Below are 19,353 nucleotides of genomic sequence, written 5' to 3'. Positions count from 1 at the left end.
CAGGAAAATGTTTTCATCATTGCTGCAGTTACCTAGAAAATCAATCATGAGCTACTAGAAAATATGAAGAAATCACAATCATAAATAAAATGTGTTTTTTCCAATGATTTTCTTATTTCTTATTTTCCAATCAAATAATAGTAGTCAAAAGGAAAAAAAAAGAAAAAAAAAAGAACAACATCCACAAATATTTCTAGCAACCATAGCTTCAGATCAGTCTTGAGCCAATGGTAAAATTCACAATGATTAGAAAAAACAACTTTTGTCATTTGCTACATTGAGATTTGCAGCTCCACAAATCATAATGTATCGGTGTATTTAGTATGTCACTCCCTCTTTTCTTCTGCAGTGACAAGCTCTTCCTTTAATAAAGTGCTTAATTGTTTCTGTGCACATGAGAGGAAAAGTTCCAAACTAGACAGACTTCTCTGACGGACAACCTGATCAAGCTGTTGAAACAGAAAAAGAAAGAAAGATCAGTTTTAAGAAAATCTGAAAACAAATGCCAGAATTTGTCAGCAAAAATTCAATTATTCAACCAAAAATTCCAAATAGCTTACATGCACACAATTTAGTAATAATTTTTTAACTAAGTATTCCAGTTTTCAAAAATAAAACACATTCAAGTCTAAAAATAATTTTCAACACCTGCTAAATTCCACAAAAATATAGTGACAAGAAATTTGAAAAAAATGAAAATAAACTTTGTACTTTACATAATAGACAGTAGGTGCAAAGAATTAAGCCACTGTGGTTCTAGTTTTTGCTCCTCTGATCAGTTAGCCTATGCAAATGTTCTACACATGGCTATCAATATCAAAAAAAAAAAAAAAAAAGTAGGCCTTTTAACCATTCCTAACAGAATATCATTTTCCGGACAAACCTATTAGAAAATATGTAGATGCTAGCAGGGAGAGAGAGATTATAATGTGCAATAAAACCACAACTCTGTCATCTCTGTGCTACTTGCTATAGAGCAAAATAATGAGTTTTAATTCTGTGGTTCATCTTTGAGAAACAGTCAAGAATTTCAAAAACTGTTTTATGAGAAACTTTCCCTCATAGGTAGCCAGGTGTTTTTGTCCTCCATAAATTACCTGAGTTCGTTCCAGTACACAGTAGCAGTTTAATTTTACTTACAAAAATCCTAAGGGCAACTGGTGCACTGGGTAAAGTATTACTGGGGTATAGGTGTAAGAACCAGGGACATTGATGATTTCTTTGCTGGGGATGCATTCAGTATGTCAGTAATAGATATTTGCCTGCAAGTTTTACATTTACTGCTCAGGGATAGCCTGACCCATTCCCACACATTACAGATGGCATTATTTTTGGCTTTTGATAAGAAGTTTAGCAAGACTGGGTGGTTTTGAAGATACTACCTTTATTTACAAACCTACCTATGAACACTAAGCATACATAAAATGAACTCCAAACCATTAAAATGAATTCCATTATTAGCTTTTTTTCCTTTTAGAAATGCACAAAACCCTACATTCCTGTCACATTTCCCACCCTCAGCATGTTCCAGAACCCTCCTAGATGTTCTCCAAAAGTACTTCCCTCACCTGAAAATAACTTGGACAACGTAATTCCTTCTGTTAAACTTGAGTGTCCTCATAATAATTCTTCCTTTATAAGGACATATGAAACCCTTAAATAGTGTTCATCAACATTAACTGCTCTTACCTCAATGAAAATATACAAATTTACTCACCTGAGAATATGTCCACATATTTTTTACTTAAAGTCTCATATTGATTTCCTAACTTCCTACTTAATAACTTTTATTTATTTATTGGGTATCTGCTCTAGATAGAATCCAAATACAATATAAACAAGAGACTAAAGGAGGTGGATGGGGGATTAAAATCCTGGGTCCAAGTAAAGTCAAAGGAATTTTTCCACTGGAGTCAAAGTAGCACAAAGTCCAATAGTAAAAATAGATTTTATAAAGCCTGTTCTCCATAGTATGAAATTTAAATTGAGCTGCATTCACCTATATGCAAAAATAGCTAAATTCAACTGTAAAGAGAATGAGGGAAAAAGTTTGGCTAATACTAAACAACAGAAAACATTAAGATAGATTATCTACAAATAAGAGTGCAATTTATATTATAATACTCTATGACCATTTCAGTTTCATGGGGCTTATTGTAAACAGCATTCATATCTCCTGATTTGATAACTGTCATAAACAGGCTTAGGAACCAGAGGGTCATTATTGCTCAAAATTCACAACCTTTCTCCTCCAGATAATATAGCAACAAAATTTACTAACTTTGAAGTCATTGAGTAAAAGCTTACAAATACAGACAATGTAAATCCAATTGTAAACAAGGGAATAGTGGAATAATAATAAAGCTTTAAGTAAGGATTTTTGAAAAAAATTCGGCAAGACAGCAACCTGAACAGCCCATTTGCCACACTAGATAGATCATCTTTAACAGGTTTATCCTCAGATAAATCTGTTAAAACTATACTTGTTCATTTTATAAAAGACAATGCTTTTGCTTTAAAATGAACACTACATACAACTATATATTTCAAATTTCAAAATGTACTTATAATTTGAATGATAACATGTTTAAATAGCTTCCAAAGGCAAAGTGGTAATATTTTCTGTTTTGTTTCTTCAGACATGTTCTTTCAGTTTTTGGTGCCTTTACAGTCAGGCAGTATGAAGTAAATACTTTCGGTAAAGGAAATGCATCCCATTCTTCCCTTCCCCTTCAAAAAAGATAGGAATCAAATGACATGATTCACCAGATTGCATATGAATGACATAAAAACATGGTTTACCAAAAGGTATTTGAAGGTGCTTAATGCCATAACATTAATAAATAAAACACAGCAGGCTCCCTTTCACCTTAATTCTGTAGTTCAAATGTCAAGCAAATATCATAATTGAATGATGTTTTGAATATGACTATCCTCTGATCAGCCACAAATTCAACTGAATGTATACATAATGAAGATGCAGGGTGAGACTGAGAGGTAAAGCTCATTAGCTCTACGAGCTCTACAAAGCTAATGAGACATAAAAGCTATGCCATTCAAGAAAGTAAGTAGTAGAATTTTAACCTCCGTAAGACCACACAGTCATACAAGACCTACAGTGGTGAGTATCTGCAAATGGCCATGGTTTTTGAAAGCATATTATATGCCCTTTACATCTAGCATTCTTGGTTTTAATTACAGCTTTCAACAAAAATTGCTCCTTGTGGTATGCTTCAGCACATATAAGTAAGCAGCTCACCATTCAGAAGTTGCCATAATGCTCTAGAAATCATTTGAATGGATATCCTGTTCCATAAAATATCTGCTTTTTTAATATTAAGATAAAATTCACTGCAAAGTTGGTTATACTTTCCTACTTCTCTTTGAAAATGCATTCACGATTTAATTACAGCACTGACTAAATGTTCACAGAAATATTTTTATGAAGCTTTGCTTTGGTGCTCTTTATGCTCCTCTAAAATGCAAAACAGGCTCTGGTAGTTCGAATATTTAGCATTTTCTTTCAACAGTGACAAATGTGTTAATTCCATAATACGCACCTATTTTGTAGAAGTCAAACAGTCATAAAACTCTCCTTCAGTAATACAGATCTGCCTGTATTCCTTCATTTTCTGTGGTTTCCTGTAAATTTCCAGCCATTGTGCAATTTTTTGCATCTCATTGCAGAGCAGACATTACTGCTCTATACATAGTCTGATTTGTACTTAGCCTACTGATTTGCCACAGACAGTTCTTGACATACTTAAGTAACACCTACCACTGACAAGAAAACACAAGACATAGAAAAAGCAAAATAAGCCCTGAAGAAGCTGTATCTAGAATGGACAGCCTGGAACAAATAAACAACATGAATATACTGTTAATGCAAAAGAGTGTATGTTCTGGTTTGAAAGGTGTCTTGCCTCTTCCTCTCGTCCAGTCCAAATTATAAAGGGCATTTTGCATGGGGAAGTTTGCAGATATTTTTGTCCTCGTGACGCATATTTCTCTGGGGAATGGGTAGATAAAAGTACAATTCACATAATTCATCTGTTTATGTCATATGAAAGAACATATGACACTTATTTCTACAAAAATATAGTATCATCAAATTCTATTGCTTCTAGTAGATGTATTAGTTTGATGATAGTTTTCTGCTTACAGTACATTATATCATCTATGCTCTTAGACTGATCTTTACTGAGGTGCCAAGAGCTTTGGCTAAACTTTCCCTTTTTTTCTAGCCTTTCGTTGCAGATTTTGTTTTAAAGAGATCAAAGTAGCTCTCCATACGTGTGTTTTCTGATATGCTGGTGTTAACTTTCTTTAGTAAGGCAGCAATCTCAAGCTGTATACTGTTAAAATTATTTATTTCACCAAGTAGCAATGCAGATGTTTAATACGTATAGTGATTGGCTGCAGCATGAACAAAACAGAATTTCTTCAAACTGAGAAAGTCTTTAAAAGTCTTAAATGAATTAGGTAAACTTTTGGGCAGTCTTCACTGAGCTCAACTGGTTAATCAGCAGTCTGTTCATATGGAAAGTTTATGGCTTGTTAAAAGTTTGTGTAAATTCAATAACAGAAAAGTTCAGAACTCAGTTCCCTCAGCAGCCCCATATCTGCTCAGTTTAAGTGTAAGCTTTGCTTTAAATAATATGCTTTAAAATTCTTTCAAGCTACAGTAAATGAAAAAGTATTGTGGGAAAAGCCTTAGCATCTTCACAGGGCAGCACAAAATGAGAAACAGTGAAATGATGCTTGCTTTGAAAATGGTACATTTAAATGTAAAGAAAACATTCTATTTAATAGAGTAATTGATTAGGAAAATAGAAACAAAAACTGTGAAACTTTGTTATGTAATATATTGTTTAATGAAGTGTTATTGATACGATCAGACAAATGTCTTCGAACAATGCCTTGATATGGCTGTACTTTTGTTTGCATAATACACTATGAGAAATGCAAATATATAAGTAAGGCATTTTAAACCTTGTTTTTCTGAACAGTCTTCCCTCTGTATTTTTAGATCCTGTTCATTTCATGGAATGATCTCATTATTTAAATAAACATAAATGGACATCTGGCAAATTCAAACTGAATGTGACTCATATGCAAATATGATCGCTATGAATAACACATATTAGGAATGGAGCATTCATGTAACCAAACCCAACTGTCCTAATTTTATAGATACTGAAAAATGCACTGCATCGAGCCAGATTTACAACACTGAAGAGAGATTTTTCTGCTTCAGATCATCACTGTTTTTATTCCTATTCAATGATTTTCTACCTCCGTGTGAAATCCAGTTCAAGGTTGTCAGTTCTGCAGATTGTCTCCTATTGGCAGAGATGAAATCAACACAAAGTTTTAATGCTCCTGGCATTTTATAATAATGAAGAGTTCAGGAAAAGGTTTAAGATATTTAATATCTTAAGATACTTAATATCTTTCTGAATTCTTCAACACTTTTTTTTTCTTTAAGAATCAGAGGGTGTCTTTCTATGTGCTTGTGTTGTTCCTACCGTGGAACTGGCTATGTAACACATGGAGAAACAGTTCCCAAAATAAGCAGGTGTCTATGCCATTCTTTAAATTCCCAGAGTAATTGGGAGCCAATCATTTTGCTAAAAACAGCTGATTCTTGTAAAGGACATTCTAATATATTCACTGTTTTTTTTCCCCCTTTCTGTTTAAACTTTCTGTCCTCTTTTGAGGTCTAAGTGTGGTTCCACTATCCTTCTGGCCAAAGATGACTGGATGAAACTCCCTATGGGGCCCCATTTCAGTCATGTCCTTAGTTGCCCTAATCCTAACACACACCTCCATCCCAAATATTTTGCCTTTGAGTTAAGTGAGGCATGTCCTGAAGAGAGGCACAGGCCCAAGCAGAACTTCTATCAGTGGAAGCAAGAATTTGATTCAAGAAATAAAACTAAAGGCTCAGATATAACAATGTGGCATAACAAGTGGCAGAACACTGCCACTAGGTGATTGTTTTAATTCCAGGCTGCTCTATTTTATTTTATGTCATTCCCTTTTCTCATTAAGTATAATTTATATTACCTGTAAAATGGAATGAAAGTCTATATGGCTGATGTTTTAAGAAAATACTCTGTTTCTTACACAAATAAGTGAGCATATACATCCTTAATATTTTCCCCTTCGAATATAACTGCTCATAAATAAAAGTATTTTCATGGCATGATTTTTTTAGCTTCCTCTATTAACTATTCTCCACCCCTTCAAACATGTCAAATTGCTAAAAGAAAAACTCAGTCAGAGCTCTATAAATAAGTACTACACGTCATAATTATATTATCTATTACAAGGAACTAATAAAATATCTTATGGAAAATACAATTTTAGGTTTAGACATGAAGATTAAAGGATGAAATTCTGATCTCACCAAAGTGAAGACATGTTTATTATTAATCTCAATGTAGCCTGAACTTCCTTCATAAAAGTGAAGAAATGAAAAATCAGTGTTACACATGGATCTGTCACTTTTCCATTTATTATTAACATTCAGACTTAATTTTTTTTTTGATGCTGTTTCTCAGAGAATACCATTTTCTACAGCTTGAAATACAAATGTGTATTGAACAATTTATCTGTAACTTCAAATGACACTGTAATGATTAATGTATCCAAATGCATTCCAACTCATAATTTTGGTTCTTTAATAACAGGAATAGAAGTTGAAATGTTCTTCATAGGGTTAATTACCAGAGACTAAAAGCAGCAAAGCTGAGTAAAGTTATTCAGTAAGAAGTTGATAAATTTACTTTTATTATTGGTATTTTTCATAGCTGACTATATTTAAATATAATCATGGCATTTTTATTTGTTTAATAAAGCAGAGCAAGTAGATTCCCTTAAAGATCATGAAATCAGAAATCAACTTCTGAGTTGTGCTGATTTTTGAAACTCCTAGAACTGTGTCAAGAAATCATTTTAGCATGATGATATCTATGTTTTTATTAATCCATAAAGCAAAATAATAAGAAATGGACCACAAATCCTGGAAAGCATCCTTTGTTGCTCAAGTGAAACAGTCGTGTTCTTGCAAAGATGGAGCATAGGATATTTCTAGCCCAAACTGAATGGTTTAGGGCAGTGAAAACATGGTGATTGATGTATTCTGAAGCTTGAGCTTGGTAGGTCTAGATTTGTGGAGCTGATATAAAAAAGCTTTATATTTAACTACTGTTTACAGGTGGCTGCTGGTTAACTGTTGGATAGAATTAATTGCCAAGTTAATTCTTTCAAGTTGAATATTGATTAGCCACAGCTAGTTATCATCACAGAACTATTGCACACATTTTTTCAAAGAGATTAGTAGCAAGAGAAATCCTACATATTTCAGCAACTTCCTGCCTTCTTTCCAAGTAATTTTCAGGGGAAAGAGTATATATCAACATTGTTACTAAAACCAATCAAAATTTGTTGTAATATTTGTGGCAAATTTATCTTTTTTAACGTAATCTTGATTACTCTAAATATATTCATTATTGATAAATATAACAAAGCTTTGTCTATTAGTATCTAACTTCTATTATTTGACTATATGGTACTGTGGTATATGTATTTATAAATTAAATCATTTTAAAAGAGTAAATATAAACTGATAAATGATGATTAACCTACTTTTGATTATGTTTTCTAATAATTTAATTAAATATCCTACTCTTTGCAAAAAATAATATGAGCCTAAGCTTACAATGAGGTGAACTGATATTTTTTTCCCATGAAAAGGCTCTAGTATAATTTTTCTTTTTATTCTATATTCCTAACATAACAGAGTTTGGTCAACACTTAGGTGGATATCTCCAAGGAGAATATAATACTAATGAAATGCATTGATGATAAAAGACTGCTTCTTCTAAATACTTCTGTGCCTAACAATTAAACACTAGAGGAAAAAATTACTTTAGTTCTATTGAAATCAGTGGAATCAGGAATATACTTAAAGTTAAGGATAAGGAAGAGCTTATGGCTCTTGATTTGTTCACGTACATACAAGAACAAAAAAAAATCTTTTTTTTTTTCATGCCTTTCATACCTTTTACAAAAAAATTCCTTCAGTTGTACTCTTTCCTCTGTGTAGGAGCTTATGCTATGTAATCAATATGATACTAAAGAAATATTGCATTGTTTATGTTGCAGTTTCTCCAGCTTGTAGTCTTAGACCATTATTGTTGTAACCAAATTCACAGTTAGGTACTTCCATTCTGTCCCTAACTATAGGTAAATCTATAAAGGTAGGTAATAATGTTGTTAAAAAGAATATTTTAGCCATCTGCATTGTGACATTCAGATCATGGTCTTTCTGAAGGACATCCTGAACTTCAGTGCTAAATGGACTAATAACCGCATTTTAAATCTGTTTTAACTTTATCTACTTTTCAAAAATTTTTTGAAAAAAAAAACTGGGTGGCATGTTTCTGAAAGATTACAGGTTTTCTTGTGTGAGTAAAGTCTAAGCTTTTGAAGTTTCCCTCTGCTCCCCTATGTGGTGGGCAATAATCCCCTGAAATGCACTGTTGCAACTTATTGTTTAAGTTTCCTTGTGTATACCATACAGTATATTGTCTACCAAACTCACAGTGCTCAGCAGAGCAGTATAGTGTAATTAGAGACGCCTAAGTGTGTTTTCATATTTTCATCTGTAGATATCTCTTTGAGAAAAAATCAAAGATGCAGAATTTGTTTGGTATAATTTTTATAATACAATTTTTTTTTCCCCACAATTGACCCACAATAATAAATGAGTCTGACATGATTCTGAAAAATTCTATACTTGCAGAGGTTCAGCTATATCATTATATTTTCTAGTAAAACTATAGGCTCAGGAAGCTTTCCCAGTGCACTAACATGATCTTCTAGCCAAAGATTCAATAAAAGCCTTTAAAAAATTCTCCAGCATATTAAAAAGAGCATATAAAAAAAATATTACCTTAAAGAACTTGCAAATCTGAGCTGGATGAGAAAAAAATGAACTACTTCCTCTCATTTCTATAATGGGTGAAAAGGAAAACAGATCCATATGTTACATACGTGTATCAGTTTATTTTAGAGAACAGGACATTTTGTCTGTCTACCTGTGAATTTCTATTACTGATAACACTAAGTATATAAAAATAAGGTTCTTCATGGCTGTAATTTGTACAGGATCTGCTACACATTAGAAAGACATCACTGTTCAAGACTGAACCTCTAGGAAAGACTGATGTTTAATAAATTATGTCGCCATGTGAAAATGTCTCTTTCTCCTTAAATAAATAATGCTGCAACCTTAAGGATTTTAGGCTCTGAACTTGATCAGTGAAACGATTAAAATAATACCATATGTTGGATACATCTTTAAAACACATTTGCCTAGTCTGCTGAAGGTGATGGGAAAACACCCTGTCAAACCGCTCAGAAACTTTGCAGTCTTCCAGCTGCACAGAGGAATGTAAGCAAACATCAACTTTTCTTCATCATATAAACAAGAGAAGGAAATTTGCTTTCAATTAAGGAAGCAAAATTAAGCGCAAAAAGGAACTAAAAATTATTGTAGCACCTGCCTATGATATCATAAAAGGTAGAAAATTGTTATTATCCAAAACCAAACAAAAATAATAATGAAAGCATTAATCCATAGAAATAGATGAGCAACCTATGCAATGACCTACACACATACTAGATCAGGAATATGGGATTCTTTTATTAAGTTATTTGTAGACAATTGACACACACTAATATACAGAGCTAACAATTTTTTTCCAGTAGAGTCAACATACTTAAGATAAATGTATTGAATTACATGCAAACAATATATAACTATCTGAATATCTTATACAATGAAATGCACTTGTATAATCTTACAAACTGAAGCCCTGAACCTACCAACTTTTGGACACAGGCAGATCTTTGAGAACAGTAGGACTGTTCACACTATTGAAGTCATTCATGGATACAACATGAACATACATTTCACTGAATTTTTAAAGATTTCCAAGAAAACAAAAGCTATCTCAAAATCTTGCTTTACTTGTAGAAGATAAGTGCTTTGCTTACAGCTTAACAGCTAATGCATGAAAATGCTGATTAGATACAAGAATGAAGTCAGGTTTCTCTCATATTGAGTCTATATACTCTCTAAGCTGTATATGTAAAAGTTTTTGTTTTACAAATTACAATAACATAAATCAAGAGAGAATGACTGATAACACATCACTTTTTTATTGTTATTAGCTACAAGTAGCACATCTATTGGTCGTATATTCTTTTCCAACCAACAGTGAGGTCTTATCTGTTAGTATATGATGAGAAAATTCCTTTATAAAAGCAGACCTTGATGCTCTACCACATTGACAGAAGTCAATGAGAGCTTATTTTTCTTTTCTGTCCTGAGAAGAAGCCAGTTTTGAGCACATCTGCCATCTAAGTATTTAGCAATATACCTCGTTACCGGTTAAGTGTATAAAACACAATCCAGGCTCATAGTTAGATAAACACACATATTTCTGGTGCTCGATATCGAATCTAATGAACTAGATCTGAATTGAAATATGAGAAATTTTGTGATTCTACCTTCTGACATTTCAATGTCAGCATGTGATGATGATCTCTCAGTGCAATTCAGAATACACCAGGGCCCGTTGGAATTTTGTCACTAATTTAATGTATATCAGAATTTTGCCCAACATGGTTCGCATTGCACAACAATAGCAAACCTGATCTTCCCCTTCCTTCCCACTGTTGAGCAGTGACATTCTACTGCACATCTATCAACCACACATCAGCCTTTGACTTCTTACACAGCCTTTCTAAGAATATAAGATTTTATAATGGTGATATAAAAGCTATTGGGATTTGTTAAGTTGATTTCAATTTATAGACACTGGCCTATGACTAAGAAAAGAAATTGCATATGAATTACTCAGGTGTAATTAATCAAAGTTGATTGTACTGAATGGATTAAATTTTGTATACAGTACAAAGTAACATAGTTACAAATCTTAAATATTATGTTTTACAACTACCCCTGTGTTACTGATATACCTAATTATACACACTTGAAAACTCTGCATCAAAAATGTCAGTTGAATACAAATCACTGCAATGTAACTTTGGTTACAAGAATATAGATGGATTTTAAAGAAAAACACAGCAAATGAACAAAACCTTCTTTTTAACAAGAATGTCAAAATATTCACCCAGTCCTCCTCCTCAAAACATGCACTCGCTCAGTCAAGTAGGATCTTAAAGTTCTCTTGTGAATGTCTAAGGACAATTTTTCTGCTGTTTAATCTCAAAAGAGATTTCAAGAAGGTTGTGCAGAATGCAGAATGACCTAATTGATAACAAGCTCATTCTCTCAAGGATAACATTCCCTCCTGAACCTCAGAACAAATGATGTGGTTACAACTCTAAGAATTCCCGAAGCACAAATTAAAAACAGTTCAGTTCTAAAACAAGAAGGTTGGATCAGGAATAATAGCAGACTGGTTGATATATGTTACAGGAGAGCCTCACTTACAGGTGTCAGAAGGAGCATAAGAGAGTACCACTTCCTCCTTTCTCACAGTCTTTCTCACAGACAAAAAATATGGAGGCCTCTTCTGTTTCTGAATCAAATATATGCAGAATAGACGGAAAGTATTGGCACAGTAATAGAAAAAGGAGGAAAAAAGTTATCTTATGAGAGACACTTGTTTCCTTGGACCTTGGGTGTTGCTTCTCATCCAGTAGTAGGCAAAAACTCCACTACCCATGACTGGACACATGCGGGTGATGTTAATACAGTGTACTCTGCAACGCCTTATTAATGTGAACAGTCTATACCTAGATGGTTGGTTGCATGATCATGTGACTGCAGAGCTAAAGCTTAGGTATCTCTTACAGTAATTACATTGATGCATGTTGGACTAAAAACATAATGTATACAAATCACAACAGAAGTTTTAAATGTAACAGCCAGTCATCTCATTGTTGACCATTATCATTCATCCTGTCATTTGCCCCCTTTTGGCTTTGATATCACAATCTTTTCTCAGCAATAACACCACTTGAATTCAGTTTCAGCTGGAATTTGGCCTGAGCAAAGAGTACAGGCATAATCTCAGTCTTTATAGTTTTGTAAAGTGAAGCACACAAAATAATATGAAACAGCTTTAAGTAATAAATTTCAGACTCTTGTAATTTTACTCTAGAGTAATTGTAAAATACATACATAGGCTATGTATGTAGTTTCAACTAAATTCTTTCATCAGCATAAATGACTATACAAGTAGTCTGAAAACTTTAATTTTGGTTATTTAATCAGGTTCTTTTTTTGGATTTCAATGAACCTAAGTAAGTGGCAGAGAATTGTATTCTTTCCTTCCATTTTTAAATACAGAGTACTATAATTGCCAGGAAATTAAAAATTCTCTTAAATGAATGATGCTTCTGTATTGAAATGTGGAAGAAAAATGGCGTAAGACTCTCTGAAGAAAAATGTCTAATAGGATGTATAGAATGAAATTCTATATTCTTTCATCAGAAATTATCATTTCATTTTAATATTTAGAAAGGCTAATTTCAAAGCTATAGAGACTTTAAAATTCAAAAGAATGCCAAGCTAATTTCTGTATCATATGCAGTACACTGCTTCAGCCTGCCTTATTCACAGAAGAAAACTGACAGCCAGGTGCACCAACTCATCTTACACTACAACTTTACATAAATCCCCCACTTAATCCTTTGGATTTATACTGCTCTTTGAATTGGGTAAAGGAGCAGTGTGAAAATGCTCCTAAAGCCTCAATGTAAATGTTTCTTTAATCCTATTAAAGCCACAAAACAGGCCCAGCTGAATGAGCAGGAAACTGAGCTAAGGAACTCTCAGTGACCCCATCACTACTGTCTCTCTTGGTACTGACTCATTGGTCACAGGTTCATCCTGAGCATGCTGTGGATGTGCTGATATTGGGCTGGTAAAGAACATCAGTATCTGGCCTCTTAGAATACATATCTTCATATCAGATGGTAGTATGTTTTGTAATAACATTAAACTTCGCATTGGTAACTTAAAGTCAAATTATTAAAACAGCTGATAAAACATACTAGATGTGATTAAAAGGTTCTTAATGCAACTTTGTTGTGTTACACAGATATTTGTGAAAAGTGTTTTCTCCAAGTATGGCATTGAATTTGGCCAAAAAGATACAGCTTTAGTGCTTTTCTTTTAAAGTCAGAAGGGGGGGGGGGGGGAGTTAAAAGAAAAAAAACTCAAGGTGACACTACACTTTAAAAACAGGGAAACTAGTCTGTTAAAATGTGTTAGTGGTAACATTTAGGCTTTGGACTCTCATTAATGTGGCCCCAGGGAAAATATAAACAGTCTTTCTGAAATTAAATCTTGAGTTTGCCCACAACAGTCTTGTTTTCAGCTTCAGCTCCTGGCACTTCAGCCTGCAATTGAGGCCTTGCATCAAACGCCAAGTCAAATATTCTGGAACAAGAATGGTAATGACACCCTACTTTGTTCAAAGTCATATTAAAACATAGCAATTTTTTGAAATTGTTAATTTAAAAGAAAATGATTTTCTTAGCCTCTTCCACTTGCACTTGCCTTCAAGTAAGCAACCTTCAAAAGAAAAATGTTCTTGATTCTTGAAATAGAGCACAGTTATGAGACAATAGACATTCACGTCAAAATTCTGACAACCACTGACTAATACTGATGAGCATTGCCTAATACTGACAAGCATGAGTTTTACAGGAGCTCAGAAATGAAATCATTATTTTAGGTGCATGATTTTGCAAATCACTCAGTATGAACAGATCAGTAAATCAAAGCCAGCAATCTGTATAAGACGTTTTTCAAGAAGGAGCCTTCCTATTCACAATGCTTTGATATACTGACATTGTAACTCTACAAATGAAACATTTAATATCAGCAGCCATTTTAGTTCTTAGTTCTCCTAGTCCTGCCTTCTGTTGCTAAATATACTACCTACAAAATAACTGTGCTGCTCCAGTTATTCACTTTTTTCCCCTCTCTCTTTTCAGACTTTAGCAGTAGCTTTCTGCTCACCAACCTTATAATTTAGATGGATCAAGAGTACCAGACAAAATGTATGGTATAGCCCTATCTCAAGTAAGGCACTGGAATTTCCCACATGAAAAGGGAATGGCCAGCCTTGCCCACCTTCCCTTTATCTTCTGTACTGCCATAGACACCATATATGAGGAAATATGACAGTCTGGATCCAGCTGGGGTGTACAGGATGTCTTATGTAACAGTTGTCCTAAAACATTTTCTTTCCAGCTGATGGGAATCTGGTTTGCAAATTAATCTGACTACAGATCACTATAGATCACTCTGATTCAACGCAGTTAAAGATAGCTTACCTGCAACTGGAAAAATGGAAAACTAGAAGGATTTGAAGCTATCCACTTGAAAAAAGACAAAAGAAAGAGTGAGACAGAACTTTATTAATTGTTTTACAAAATCCATTGGTAGAATTGCAGAACTGTTGAATTCAATGAGGGGAAACATGCACAAGTCACTTGAAGAACAAGAGACTACAATATACTCTACAGTTCTACCTAATATACAGAGTGAATATACTGAGACAGGCTTTTCTTGCCTTTATTTTAAAGAGCAATCATTAAAATCAATCCTGATATGTGAATAACAACATGATGCCAATTAAATAAATGCCAGCTCACAGCCCAGGCTACATCACTGGCTAGAAACTTTACACTTTTATTTGTAGACTACCTGTATTTAGACCTTGATAAGAAGATACTGCATGCTTGTAATGACTTTCTTGATGCAAATAACCGGAGAGAAGGCAGAGTGTTGGATTCTTTATATTGTTCTAAACTATAGCTGACATTTTTTGTGTGCAAGCACAACAAATCACATCTCCACTCTTCTCGGAACAATGAAGTCAAGTATATATTTTCAAAACTGCAGATCATACATGTATAGCATACCTACTAAAATGTTACCGTACTGGCTTGTGGTAACCAATATTTTCTGTTCAGACTAAGCAGGTATTTTAGAAGCCTTTTAAAGCACATCATTTCATATTGACATGCAGTATTTATTTAGAAGGCAAGTAAAGTATTTTCTTCTTTTGCTTCTACTCTGTCATGCCAATTGCTGTGTAAATATATATTTTACTAGCGATGGTAAATGATTTTGCAAATTTAATTAAGAGTGAAAAAGAAGATTGGATGGACACAGTTGGGCAATAATAGAATTTTTAAAAAGCAAGAAATGAAGGTATAATCTAAATGTGAATATCATTCCAAGAATCTGAGCTCTTAGAGTGTAATTATCTCGGATTCAAATTTCAAGCTGAGATTTTACTCAAAAATGGCTACAGCCCATAGACATATCACAAAAGTAGATACATAATGTCTAGAAGCACAGAGAGGAAAGCCAAGGTACAGTCAATAAGAAGATCAAGGAATTCCAACATCAATGAAGCTAAAAGAGGGAACGTTACCTACATAATAAATGTCTAGAAGGCAACCAATTTAATAATTTCAAAAAAGACACAATATCAATAAGCAATAGCTGAGCTCTATGTCAACTCTTGGTTGAAGAGAAAGCCAAAATTCTATTAAAATTTCTTTAATTACAGTTTGCCATAAATATGTTAACAAGTATGAAGACTGATGTATGAGTGAGATAAAAATGATTCAAGTGTTGTGACATTTGCTTAGTGGCATAAATACCAACTACACATAGATATCTTTCTAAAGAGACAAAGTAAACTTCTAAAGAAGAAAATTAAAAATCTTTAACAGAACAGCAAGAATATAACATAGATGTTTGTATGTGTGACGATGGAGGGGAATATGCCATTTTTATTTTCTATTTAGCTGATGTTGGAATAGGCTTTCCGATAATAATTTTGCTTTCAAAGAACTTTATACAATCATAGACAGTTTCAGCTACCAGAGAGATATCTCATTTTTCTTCTACTGTGCTGATTTTCCTCATTATTTTTACCTACTTCTTAATGTAAAAAGGATTGCAAACTACAGGATCCTTACAAAAATTACATGACCTTTTATATATTCCATATTCTTGTCAATATTGTACAGAACTAAAATATTATTTCAACTGTAGTATTAAAATATGCAAAGGGGTCTCATTTAAGAAAACCTTCACTGACCATTTTCTCTAATGATTTCAGTAAGACAAACAACAAAGCAACTATGTAAGTGTATAGATATCTTCTCACTTGACTATTAAGTGAATTACAGCCAGTTCCTCAGATAATTCCAGCAACCAGAAGGAATTTGCTGCCTCACCTCAACAGAGTGGATAAATCTAATTTAAATGAACATTTACTCTCAACTTCAATTATTTTCTTGAAGCCTTTATCTTGAATGATTCTAAATGCAATATAATATGTTTCATGACAAAATATTCTCCTAAAGTATTAAGATGTAAGAATGATGTACATTGTGGACAGAGCCATCTTTTTCCAGATCATCCAAAATTACTTTTTCCAAAAAAAAGTTTAAGATATCCTATAAGAGAACGTTCCCATCATCACCATCCTAAATGAGATTTTTTTTTTACAGACAAATGTCACTTCAGAAAACATAGACTGCTTAATCCTTAGAAGACTGCTTAAAAAATTCTGGCCTGTGCAAACACTAGTCAAATCCCTCTCCCTCAGGGAGTAAAAACTGAGATATGAGGTAAGCAAATCTGATAACCTAATTTACAAATGTAGAATGATTGAGTATTTATATATAATTTCCCTAGGATTTACTTTGTGAGTCATTTTTATGTAAGATATCTTTTGTTTACTGTCAGAAGAAATACATGTACTTGTCCTCGGTTTTAAATCCTTACATTTCCTTTTCCCATTTCTATTATTTTACTTCATTAAAAAAAAAGATAATGATGTTTAATTATCTGGTCCTGATATTTCTACTGTGCATAATAAAACATGTATCTTGCTGTTATATGAAAGGTACGGTATACCAAAAGTAAACCCCAAAAAACAAAACAAAAAAACCCTCCAAACCTGAATAACCCCAAAAGCAAGCATGTGAGAAATAAGCACAGCAGTAAAGAGTAACTTAAGAAAAATCGGTAGGTAGTTTATAGAGCTTTTAAAGAACAGAGATCTACTTATACTGTACTTTATAAAAAAAAATCCCCTCAGTACCATGACTTCACCAATATCACATGGCAACTTCAACCTACAGTGCCTTAGGCTATATGACAATTATGTTTCAAAACATGTTTCTTTCTTACTCAAAAATGTGGATCATTATTTCTGCATCTCAGAATGCATTCTCATCATTAAGAAAAGAATTTCAGTAATATTATATTTAATGAATACATAAAGAACTGGGATTCTGAATAAGACCTCAATCAACTACTAAAGTTTCCTCCACTTTTCATAATTGTAAATTATTTTATTGTCTTGAATATTAGATCATGAGTAAAAGCTTATTTATTTATTATCAAATGCTAGTGGTGAAGGTCAGGTCCAGCACAAGGAAGCAAGCTTCAATGCCTACAAGAATCAACATCAACAAAAGTGATATAACTTAACTTTATAATCCCAAATAGTATTCTTTTACTGGCTAGACCACCATTATAAAAACAAAAAATAATACAAAACCATTCAACAGTCAGAGCTAGGTAGAAGACAACATTTCATATCTTCCAGTTTGGCCAGAAGGGCAGAAAGGAGAAGATTCAGGAATTAAAGTCATAAAACAAATATGTTAAATAGCTAAGAGAAAAATAGTGTAGACAGATAAAGAGGTAGATAATATACTTCATAATGAGGTAGATAAAAAGAGAACAAAAGAGACAACATAACAAAAGAGAGGAAATTAAACTTTTACAGACTTCATTCAAAAAAGAGGCTACAAAACAGAATTCTTAGAAACAGAGAGTATAAAAGGCATTTGTAATTCACTTATGGAGAGAAAATCTGGTGGATTTCAGTAAACTGAGTGTATGTTTTTGGATATTTATGTAACATTGTACATATGTACATATGTATGTACATTGGTACATACACTAAAACCAAATGAATGTTTAGGCATTTGGCCTGAATCTATAAACCAAACTTTATTGCGGCAGAATAACTGGAAAAGGTTGTAGGATAATAATGACATCACCTGAATCTAAACAAAGTTCAAAATGCAAAGTCAGAGCTGAGAATATTTGCAATAGCTTGTTTCATGGGGCAGGGGGAGGGGAGTTTTACAAAGTAAAGACACGTAAATATTCATTGGCCCTCTATCATGGACAAGTTCACAAAGGTTACTTAAGAGTCAGATGCAGTAACTCATACCTAAATCATACCACAGAATAAATTTTTCTAAATCTGAATAAGATTATATTTGACATAAGCACAACAGAATCCTGCCGTTAACATTTTACTTCATACATACTTTAGCATGTAACTTCCCTCAATAGGGCACATTTTCATTATGGAATGACATCTTTAAAAAAGGCCTGATATTGTTTTATTAACTCAATATTTAAGTATTCTGTGGTCAGAAACAGAAATCACTACTGGAAATCTTGGTCTGAACACCAAATACACAATAATTTTTCTGTATGAACTGATTGTCTTCCTCCATTCCTATGATTTTACTATTGCTAATTAGCCTTTTTCCTTTACCACTTCTTAAAGAAATCCTGTTCCTTGTTCATCACTCTTCTTTCCTCACTGCTAGAATATTTTATTTGTTAGGGAAATTATGCTTGTTAAGCAGTCAAAATAAGTTTTGGTGTTCCAGACACATTATCAATAGAACCATCTTCCTATAATAACCTTATTCAGATTTAAAAATTGCTGTATGATATTGACAGTGCTCATGAAGAAACTCCAGTGAAAATTTGTAATTTCTTTTTGGGGTTAGATTTTTGTTGTTCCTCTCAGTTCTAAACTCCTCTAGTATTCCCAGCTTTTTTAAATTTCTCTGATATGCAAGCAATAGAAACTATCTCAGCAGTGATAGCATACACTAGGTATTCAACCTAACAAAACTACTGGTTGACTGTCTTTTTTAAGCACACCTCTCAAATAACATGGGAACTGAGAAGGCATAAAAACTTTGCAGAATATCCAGCCATCCACAGATTTCCGATTTGAATGAATACAATAAATTCAGATATTCTCTGTGAATGCTGCAAAGAAAATATCTCACTTCACTATTTAAGAAAAAATCTACATAGAAAATAAGGGGTTATAACAATAGTAACACAGATGATCCCCCACAATTTTTATTGTTGAAGGTGCTTTCAGGACAGATTTTATATGCTTTGAACTTGAACTACAAAATTTAAGGTAAAAAAACAGAAGTGTG

General features: G+C 33.1%; 1 protein-coding gene across 1 annotated transcript in view; it reads right to left on the bottom strand.

Annotated features, from left to right (window-relative positions):
• Positions 1-326: 326 nt before the first annotated feature.
• The window catches only part of CCDC91 (coiled-coil domain containing 91), a 143,006-nt gene continuing 123,979 nt past the window's right edge, over positions 327-19,353 (bottom strand). The window contains exon 11 of the mRNA XM_062569556.1: positions 327-449. Coding sequence (XP_062425540.1) covers positions 327-449 — 123 coding nt within the window. The remainder of the gene's footprint in view (positions 450-19,353) is intronic.

This window comes from Rhea pennata, chromosome 1 (assembly GCF_028389875.1).
Source record: "Rhea pennata isolate bPtePen1 chromosome 1, bPtePen1.pri, whole genome shotgun sequence".
NCBI classification, from domain to species: domain Eukaryota; kingdom Metazoa; phylum Chordata; class Aves; order Rheiformes; family Rheidae; genus Rhea; species Rhea pennata.
Note: the sequence above shows the minus strand (reverse complement) of the source record. Positions and strands in the feature narration are given on the sequence as shown.